Source organism: Buceros rhinoceros, unplaced genomic scaffold (assembly GCF_000710305.1).
Source record: "Buceros rhinoceros silvestris isolate BGI_N320 unplaced genomic scaffold, ASM71030v1 scaffold38183, whole genome shotgun sequence".
In the NCBI taxonomy this organism is placed as follows: Eukaryota; Metazoa; Chordata; class Aves; order Bucerotiformes; family Bucerotidae; genus Buceros; species Buceros rhinoceros.
The window spans coordinates 2,863-12,388 of NW_010404866.1; the positions used below are offsets into that span (position 1 = coordinate 2,863).

The 9,526-nt window shown below is 51.1% G+C and overlaps 2 protein-coding genes across 2 annotated transcripts in view; one reads left to right on the forward strand and one right to left on the reverse strand.

The window, feature by feature from the left end:
* Positions 1 to 690, forward strand: part of SCLY (selenocysteine lyase) — a gene marked incomplete at its 5' end in the record, with an annotated part of 3,437 nt that extends 2,747 nt beyond the window's left edge. The window contains one exon of the mRNA XM_010133528.1: positions 531 to 690. Within this exon, the coding sequence (XP_010131830.1) occupies positions 531 to 690 (160 nt within the window). The remainder of the gene's footprint in view (positions 1 to 530) is intronic.
* Positions 691 to 2,792: 2,102 nt separating this feature from the next.
* On the reverse strand, positions 2,793 to 4,063 carry SLC35G2 (solute carrier family 35, member G2). The gene has a single exon (XM_010133527.1). The coding sequence runs from the start codon at positions 4,045 to 4,047 to the stop codon at positions 2,812 to 2,814; it is 1,236 nt and encodes a 411-aa protein (XP_010131829.1). The 5' UTR covers positions 4,048 to 4,063; the 3' UTR covers positions 2,793 to 2,811.
* Between the last annotated feature and the right edge of the window lie 5,463 nt (positions 4,064 to 9,526).

Below are 9,526 nucleotides of genomic sequence, written 5' to 3' on the forward strand. Positions count from 1 at the left end.
ACTGGGTGGCTGTGGGCAGCATCACCTGGAGCAAAGAGGGAGCAGAGCTCTCCCGAGGGGCTGAAGGGCTGCGAAGGAGGTTCCTGCGGGAGACAGAGCTGGAACGCTGGACTGCTGCGTGGACCGACTGTGCCTCCTGGCTTTGGTGATCCAGCTGAACTTGGCAGTACTCGTCAGTGGCTGGCGCTGCCAGAAGAGTTTGTCTTTGCCCATATGTGCCTGGCGCACGTGCGTAAGCCCAGTGTGGGCTCCTTTGGGGTCTGTGGGAACAGCGGGTGCTTTTGGCCTCGTGTAAAGCGATGCCCTGTAGACACGGCAGAGCTGCCAACCCATGGGGACATGGGAGAGAGGCCACCTTGGAGGGGGAGAGACAGACCCACCACAGGGCACAAGCCCTGCAGGATTAGGTGCCTTGGGGAAGCGAGCAGGTTTGCTCGGGTGCCTCAGCAGATGTGCTCTCTCTTGGTGAAGCTTTCTGGTGATGCATGTGCTTCCTCGGCCTTTGAGTTAAACCTGGTTCTGTGTTTCAGGCCCTCCTCGATTCTGCTCAGCTGCGGGATACCCTACGACGTGGCACAGAATGCCTTGAGGCTGAGCGTGGGGCGAGATACCACCCGGGCAGACGTGGACCTGGTTGTGCAGGACCTCGTGCAGGCTGTGGCACAACTGGATCAGGACCAAGCCCCGTAGACCCCGGGAACCGCTCCCCAGCCACCACCCAGGTTCTTGGGATGGGATTGTTCCCTGTTGGCCCCTGGTGCCGGCTGCCTGTGCCTGCAGCAGTTTGGGCTCAGGTTTTGGCAGGGTTAGTTCTGCACCTGATCCCGAAGTCAAACCGCCCAGCCTGCAGTTTGTGATTGTGGATCAGATGTTGGGGAGGTGGTGGCTGGTGGTGGCAGGAGGAGAAGTGGGGTCACCCCATTTCAGCAGCAACATGCTCTTAGGTCTGCTCAGCCATGTACAAGCTTGTGCTCATAGGGATCCCGCTGGGGCTGGCACAGCTCTGCAGCACGCGCGGCTCAAGCACCGAAGCTTGGGCAGGCACAGGGGGCAGTGCTGAGGAGTGGGCTTTGCTGCTTTGGGGCTGGGGCAGCTCAAGAGCTTGCTCAGGACTCTCCTGCATGGTGCAGGCATTTGGGGAGTCTCACTGTCGGGTGCTCCTCGCTGCCCAGCTGGCTGCATGCGTGCACGTGTTGGCATGATGGAGTCTCAAAGCTCGACTCCCTCTGGAGCGTAACAGGCGTGGAAGCCATAGGAGATGGAGCCTTTTGCCCTGGTTGCATTCCACAAAGGAAGCTTTCCTGCTGTCTTATCCCTCAGTGGACGAAAGACCATCTGCCCCAGAGGAGGACGAGCTGTTAATAGAAGCACAGCAAGATTCTGGGCAGGGAACTGCCCTGGCCTTGCCAAAGGGGAATTTGGCTGGGAAGCTGCTGGGCACGGCTTTCCCAGCACTGCCTTGTGTCACCTGCTCCCTTTCCTCTTGTCCTTCCTGCAGCAGGCAGAGCTCCTGTTGCTGGCTCCACCTGCTGCTAAAGGAAACAAGAGCTGTGGGGGCAGCCATTCCTGAGTGCCAGCACCCAAGAAAACGTCTCTGCCTGGCGTGGCCCATGTGGTTGCTCTCATCCCCGGCATCAGAGGACACGAGTGTCACATGGATTAGGAGCACTGTTGGCTGGGCTGGCTGATGTCAGGGAACCTGGTCTCCCTGCTACTCATAGGAATAAAACTGATTGCTGCTGCTGTGGCTTTTTCCCAAGTAAAATGTGTTTTCCATGGGGGACGCTGGACGGGTTGGGGTCATGGGAGCGATGTCTTTTCCCTCAGAAAAGACCGTGTCCCAGTCTGCTGGAGCAGGCAGGTGCCTGCTGGTCCTGGCTGGCACAGAGCCCGTGGACACAGATTCTGGTCTTCCTCTTGAGCAGCCACACATTGGCACAGCCAGGAATACGATTTGGAACCATAAACCCTGGGGCTCTTTGTTACCCTAATTTCTGGATGCCTGTCAGGCTGTGCAGTGCTGCTGCTGCTCACACCTCCATCTCGAGCGCAATTGTTTCTATTTCCTTTTATTACCTCCCTGGTATAATAGTTGAAACTTCATTAGAAAACATGGTTCCATAGAAAGAATATTGTTTTGCTTCAGGGCTAGATCTTTGATCTATCATGGATCTTGCAGTTCTTGGGGAACTTCCTTTCCCAGCACAACTGGAGATCCAGTTTTTGGGGTGCTTCTTGCCCCACAGGAGATCTGGGCTTCCAACATCAATTCAGACAGATATTTAACCACAAATCACATAAAGCTTTACTGATACACACAGCAAGCGCCAGTTTTACCCACTAAAACCATAGCATTACCTCACTTAGAGCAGTACAGCCAAGGCACAAGAAATGGATACAGAGGATACCAACACTCTGGTTGACCACTTCAGTGGGTTCACTGTTCACTTTCCTACTACTACACTGCATGGGAATGAGAGTCACTAGTGAGTCCCTCTGTGTCTGTACTGCCTTGCCCGGGGAAGGTGAGGAGGAACCTCTGACCTGGCCAGCACTTCTGTGGGCCAGCCTCTGCATCCGCTCACACTCCCTACATGCTGGAGGGAGACAGCCTTTCCCCGTACATGACAAAATGTCAGTGGCTGTACATGCTGGAACAAATACACCTGTCGTGGACGTCGGGACATACCAACATCAGTTGTGAACTTAAACAGCAGAGAGAGGACCTGGCCGCTACGCTAGAACACCACAGAGCTGAAACAGGTTACTTTCATGTGGTCACACAGCCCGAACTGGATGACAAAACTGAATTCATTTAATGGAAGAATCCACAATCTCCTGATAATCTTGTCTTCCTAAATTCTTCCAGGACAGTTTATAACATGCAAGGACGAAAACACTAACCAAAATAACCGCTCCTCCGACAAGATCATAGGGACCTGGGAAGATGCGCAACATGACAAGCTGCAGGACCATGGCGATGACTATCTCCAGATGCTGTACGGTGCTGACCAGAGCAGGGTGGAACTTGCTCAGGGCGTAGTAAACCCCCAGGAAGGCTGCTGTGGAGCACAGGCAGATGGCAAGGAGATAGCTCCAGGTTTCTCCATCCAGTGGGACGATTGGCTCTTGAAGTAAGAACATGGTGGATGCTCCCCACACTGTTCCTGTCCAACTAAAGGTGAACAGTGCCGTCCACATGCTGATGTTATCTTTGATTGACCTATAGACTATCATGGAGAGAGCGGTGGTCAAACCTGCCATGACGGTCATGGTATAACCAAAAGCTTCCTTCCAGGTGCTCAGCAAAGAGTTTTCCTCCTTGACAATGTTGGGGATCATGACCAGACAAACGCCAAACACACTGCCAACTACAGTAATTATGTCTATGTAAGCCATTCCTTCATCTATGAGTAAAAAAGCCAAAACGGCACTAAAAACAGTAGTGGTAGCTCTCCACATGATGGTCCCATTGCTGGGGGGGACTATTGAGAAGGAGGTATAAGCACAGGTAATAGAGATAACGTTGCAGACCCCATAGAAGAAGAGCCGGAGCCTGTAGCCTTTGGGGCCAAAGGGAGGCTCATGGTGGTAACACACAACAGTAATGGACAGCACCTGTAAGACTGAACGGATGAAAATTAGCTCTAGGGATGGCACTTTGGAACGATCAGAAACTAATCTTGTAATTAAAGCCACACATCCGTGAGCCACGGCAGATCCAAAAAGGACCACCCACGTTTTCCTCGACTGCAGTATATTTCCTTCAGGAAAATGCTGGGAGTGCCCGATCTCATCAGGTTTTGGCAGTTGTGCTGGCTGAAGCTTGGTGTCTATTGTACCAAAAAAGGTCCTTTCTCTCTTCTTCCCATTATTCAGTAGTCTTTTCTTCGGGTTATCCTCCAAAAATACTCCAGTATCTTCATTAACGTCCTCACATCCCTCCTCTCCTGGCTGGGGATAATGAGAAGTGTATTTCACTGTTACTGTGTTGGGATGAATTTTCACTCGCTTTTTGACTGGGTATTTTGGGGACGATGCATCCATTTCTTCAGGGAAACGTCCTGGTCTTAGGAACAAAGCAGAGAAGCACTGTTAAGTTCACTGAATGAATAGCAAGAGATTTAAATGCTGTTAGTGTGCACGAGCTATTTTTATCAACCAAGTCCTAGTACTAGGAGACTGTTTGGGTTCTGCTTTAATTTTTCGGTGTGTTACTGCTAAGTACCTTTGATACTCAGGCCGTCTGGAGCTCCTTAAAGCCAACAGCGGAACTCCATTTTAGTCACTAGCTTCTGAAAAGAACGTAGAGTCTCGTTGCAGTACGTCTAACGTGTTCCCGTACAGTCTTATTCCAATGAGAAAGTTGTCTTGCTAAGCTTCTTGGACAGTCAACACCCTGTAATTATGAATTACTGTTAATTGCTCACTAATGTTACACGATCACAGAAGGAACTTGGCTGGAGGAGATGATCTCTTTTCTAAACGGACAGAGAGAACACAGGGAAACGGAGTATCCCTGAACAAGTCACCACAATTAGTGTATGCACAAACACCACATTACGAACAAGACTTGGACGGCGTTAAAAATTCCTTCTTTCCACATCCTTTCATTTCCAATGACTGACTTTACAACAGGTTTGTTCTTCAAATCTGATTTTTTTTTTTTCAATGGGGAAAATTTAGACGGGCTGATCCAGACACGTAACCAGACCTCCTCGTGGCAGACATGTGAACACCGCAGCAGCAAACCCAGCACCCTCTGTCTCCTACTGAAGGTCCATTTCACACTACACAACTGGTGTGTAGGAGCTCTCCCCTTGGTGCCCCTAATTTGTGTAGGCCACCGTGACACGCGCGTGGTGCTGCACGTGGTGTCACAACGGTGGCATCAGCCTCCCAAAGCAAGCAAGGAATGCCTTCAGATGCCTGGCTTTCACCAGCACAAGTGCTGTGTGGTCCCTACGGCTGCGGGTGCGTGCAGCCTGCTCACAGGGAGCCTGAATTCCCTCCAGCTCTCCACTGTGCGTGCCACCGCTGTCCCCAGTGGGTCAGTTTAATTTGGGCACCGGGATGTCATTGAGATTAGTTTGTTTCCGCCGCATTTTCCACCATCTGCGTGAAGTGCCCTTCCAAATGAAGTGGCAGCAGGAGAAATATAACCTTCTCTGCCTTCTCTTTGCCCCAGCAAATAAACACGCAAGACCTTACCTGCGACTGAGAGCTTTAATCCCAGCCCAGAAGGGGAAGATGCCTCTTGGCCATCTACATCTTTGTCCGGATGTCTAAACAGAAACAGCAGATGCCCTCACATATCAAACAGGAAAGGATCCAATCAGCTCAACACTGGCACTAATACCCAAGGGAACATCAAGCGTTCTGCTTGTTTTTCAAAGTTGGAAATTTGAAAAGCACGGACATGCCTTTGAGGCCATGCTCCTTGGAACAGGCAACCTGGTGAATCATTATGAAAACACCACCACCACAACACTTGAAAAACTTTAGATGGGGAGAAAGCAATCAGTGTCATCTTGTCAAAACTGCTCCTCAGCCATCTCTCAGAATTACTGATGGAACTGATCCAAAGAGCAAGTGGTGGTTCTGTGAACATGAGGCTCCCACAGCTTAATAACAAGAAAATTCACCACCCTAAGCCTGCTGTCCTGTCTCAGCAGCGCTTTGGAAGAGAGGATGCCCAGGAGGACGCACCCTCCCAGTTCAGCTGTCCATCCCCCGGAGCTGAGCCCAGCCCTGCAGGCAGCAGCAGCTTGGGCTCTGTGGTGGTAGCAGGGAATGGGGATGGACAACCCTGTAGTCCTTGTCTGCAGGTAGAAGTGAAGCAACAGAGCAGGTGGGACCTGAGTGAGCAAGACCACAGCTGAGTGGACAACTGGGCTCAACAGTGTGACAGTGGTTTGTCAGGGAGACCACAGAGCAAAGGGCAATGTAAAAGTGGGTGCAATAGTTCCGCACAGAAATAGTTTAAAAGTATTGTGGTCAGGTTCAGCCTTTGCACCTTCTCCACCCGTAATCCGTGCGCCCCAAGCACTGCCTGTGTCTGCTGGCAAAAAAAGTTTAGGTAAGAATGGGACATCCTTCCTTTTCCTCAGAGGCTGAGTGTTTATTGGACCCCCTGCGACAGCCAGGTAAGCTGTAGCCTACTTCAGGCAGAGTGAATCCCTCCCAGAGCAGGAGCGGGGAGAGGGGCACGCATCGAGCCCCGGCTCTGTAGGAAGGCAGCAGCACCAGTTTGGACCCGCACACGTAAGCAAGGTATGCTGGGGCACCACCTCACCCTTGCTTTGGCAGACGACGCTCCCAGCCCTGAGATCAGTAGGTGTTAGAGGCTCTGAGGACAAGAAACACCCCTGTCTATGCGGGAGGCCTTGAGGCAGCACTCCTCCTGTCTGCCCTTCTGCTGCCAACCCACGTCCGGCAGAGCTCAGCTGTAAAGACAAGGCGTTCCCAGTAGCTGCTCCATGCTTACGGACAGGTTGAACACTGCCGGGAGCCCGCGAGGAAGCAACTGAAATGCCACCAGGAGGAAATGGAGAGGGTAAGAGCTGGCATCAGCGGCACTAGTGGGTGGTTCAAACAACACATCCAACACTTCAGAACACCCACCCTGCGCACTGGGGTATTTGCACTTTTTACTCAGTGTTAGTTTCAGGTTCTTTTCATGTGCAAATGCCAGCTGCGCTGGATCCCTGCGGGAAGGCAGTGACTGTCAAAAGCACCGCTTGTCTTACCCAGCGTTTTCATTGGGTTATACACGCACGAGTCTGCCTTGCTGTCCCCATATCTTAAAAAATGAACATCTTCAATTAAGGCACAACATCTGGATAGGGAATAAAGTAAATGGGAGGGAAAGAAGACAAAGGGTGCACCGCAGGCATTATTGTTAGAGTGAGGGTGGATCTAGCCTGTACAAACTCAGTCATTTCACTACGGAACAGCTGAGTACATGCTGCAACTGCTGGTTCATGGAAACAACCCCTAAATAACGGATTTCTTACCATTAGCACATATAAGGGTATCTTTCTAACTTCCCGAGCTGAGATTACATTTTCTTCCAACAAATACAGGAAAAAGTATAGAAAAGAGATAAAATGCCGTTGCAAATGTAGTCCCGGACCTGTGTACCGTATTGAGATCCCTCTGGAGGAAAACAATAGGTGGTGAGCACGTAGCTCAAAATGGCTGTCCTGTACAGACGCCGCGTTCCCCCGGGATCCTTCAGCACCGCGAATGACAGCTACTGGATGGGCTGGAAAACGGAGGGGCAAGTGCACGAGACATGAGAAAGGCGGGAGGTAAGTCACAAAACAAAAAAGTAACAGGAGTGCTTATCCAAAATTTAATACTCTGTACTAAATATTGAGCAGTAAATGTTACTGCAAGTGTCGCCTGGTACATTTATTTGTACCCTTTGGTAACCTTGCTTCTCTTAAGCAGTGGGATTTCACTGGAGACTGGGATCAGCGCACATCCCAAACCCCTTTGTTCTGTGTCTGTCCCAGACACAGATTTAAAACAGATGGAAATCAGCTCAACCTACACTGAAAACTTGCTGCTTCTCTCTCTGCTAGTGCCTTCTGTGGAGAGCATATCAAGGTTTTATTTTACTTCTTATCTGGAATCACAACATAGCTGATTTCCATTTTCCATGAAAAACGTAATTTGATTTTGAATCTAACACAAGGCTGAAGATGAAGCACTACGCAAAATTCCCTAACAAAACAAATATTCCCAATTCAAACCTCAACCTGGGACACCCATTTAAATTAACCAGCTCACGGAAATCATCCACTGCCACAGCGTGAACCCGGCTTCCCCACGGTGAACAAAGAATGGCAACGGATTCAACAAACAGCACCAATCAAGAACACAAAGCACACTGTGACTTCTTTTAAAAGAAAAAACCCTGAACAGCCCCCCACTCCCCCTGTCCCCAGTCACTAGCGGATGCTGATTAGCAAGGTGGCCATGTGCCACTTCCCTGCTGTGGTGGGAGGCTGAGCTCTCCTTGCCATACCTGATGGAATTAAGGCTCTGCGGTCTGACTGGCAATTCTAATCCCAAATTTCAGTAAACGCACAGAAAAATGCTCTCATCTTCTGCCAGATTCAGTCACAACCAGTGAGCTGACAGAAATGTTATCAGGAAAGAGTTGCAGACGTGGCCACTGCAGTCCGGCCGTCCCTCTGTTCTGCTCCTCATCTGATTCCGTATCAGGCACAGGGAAAGCTCCTCAGATCCTGTTTCTGTGCCCTCTCCATTAAACCACCTTAACCTGGCTGGAGATTCCGAGGGATCCACACTCACGCGATGTCTGACTGGTGTAACAGAGGCACCTCGAGGTGCACAGCAGGCAATGACGTGATGGTGTCGCTGAGACAGCTGTGTTTCCGCTACCGTGTCTGACTATCTGACAAGGTGCACACTGGAAAATCAGAGCACCTTTATCTTTTTAGCAAGATGGTCTGATTATATCGAGCAATCTTATTAAAAATATATGCAAATATTAAAAAAAAGCAAAAGTCTTTATTAAAATTTAATGAATAATCAAAAGTATTTAAGAAAATGAAAGAGCAATTAAATTAAACGAGTTTTTAATACTTAAGTGCAAAAGCAAACATTACAAACCAGCAAACCAGTATCCCGCGTCTTCAAATTAACCGAGTCACATCCAACAGCACTGCCTGAGGGACGAGTCAGTGCACCCTTCACAGAACTCAAATACAAACTGTCAGAACACTCCCGGTAATAATTTGCTACCCAGAAAACATCCCGACTTCAGCGGGGTTGCAAACTTCCCGGTGCCGATTTCCCTCGTTCTCACTAACTTACTCTCCTGGTGCAAAGGCTCCACACGCAGCTGGTTCCACGGAAAAAACACTCTTCTCCCGTTCCTGCATTCGTTCCTGTTGCCTGCTGCAACCACTGCTGCCGCAGCAGCGAAACTCGCTCCGCGTGATTTTGGCAGAAGAGACACTTTGCCTGCAAACTTCCCGGTGCAAAAGCCCTCATCTGAGCCCCCCCGCTCGGACTGCAATTCCAGGCACGGGGGGAAAGGACGGAGACTAATACAGCAACGCTTAAACGCCGTCTGCTACAGCACACAAAAACGCGAAAAGAGGGATGCGGGAGAGGCGGAAAACAGTACCTGCAGCGGGCTGGAACCGCGCGTTAGGCACGCCCGGGTTCCCTAGGGCAGATGGCAAGACGTACCGAGCGCTGACTGCTCTGATCTTCGCCCAGCACACTCCACACAGCCTGTGAGGCAGCAGGCGGCTGCGGCGGGTGTGCGCAGGGGACAGCCGGCTGAAAACCGAGACGGGGCTCCGCAGTGGTACACGGAGGAGGCGCTAGTTGCGATAGCGGCTATCCCCTTCGCACCGCCGGAGAGAGAGCACCGAGCGGGCGGGGGCAGCGCGGCCCCTCCGGGAGAGCACAGGGACAGGGCTCCAACAGGCTTAGAGAGGAGCCGCAGCCCCGCGCGGCGGCCGGGGCAGGGAGGGAGGAG

Bases quoted from the DNA above. Each gene is read 5' to 3' on its own strand.
- SLC35G2 (XM_010133527.1), bottom strand. From the start codon at position 4,047: ATGGATGCATCGTCCCCAAAATACCCAGTCAAAAAGCGAGTGAAAATT.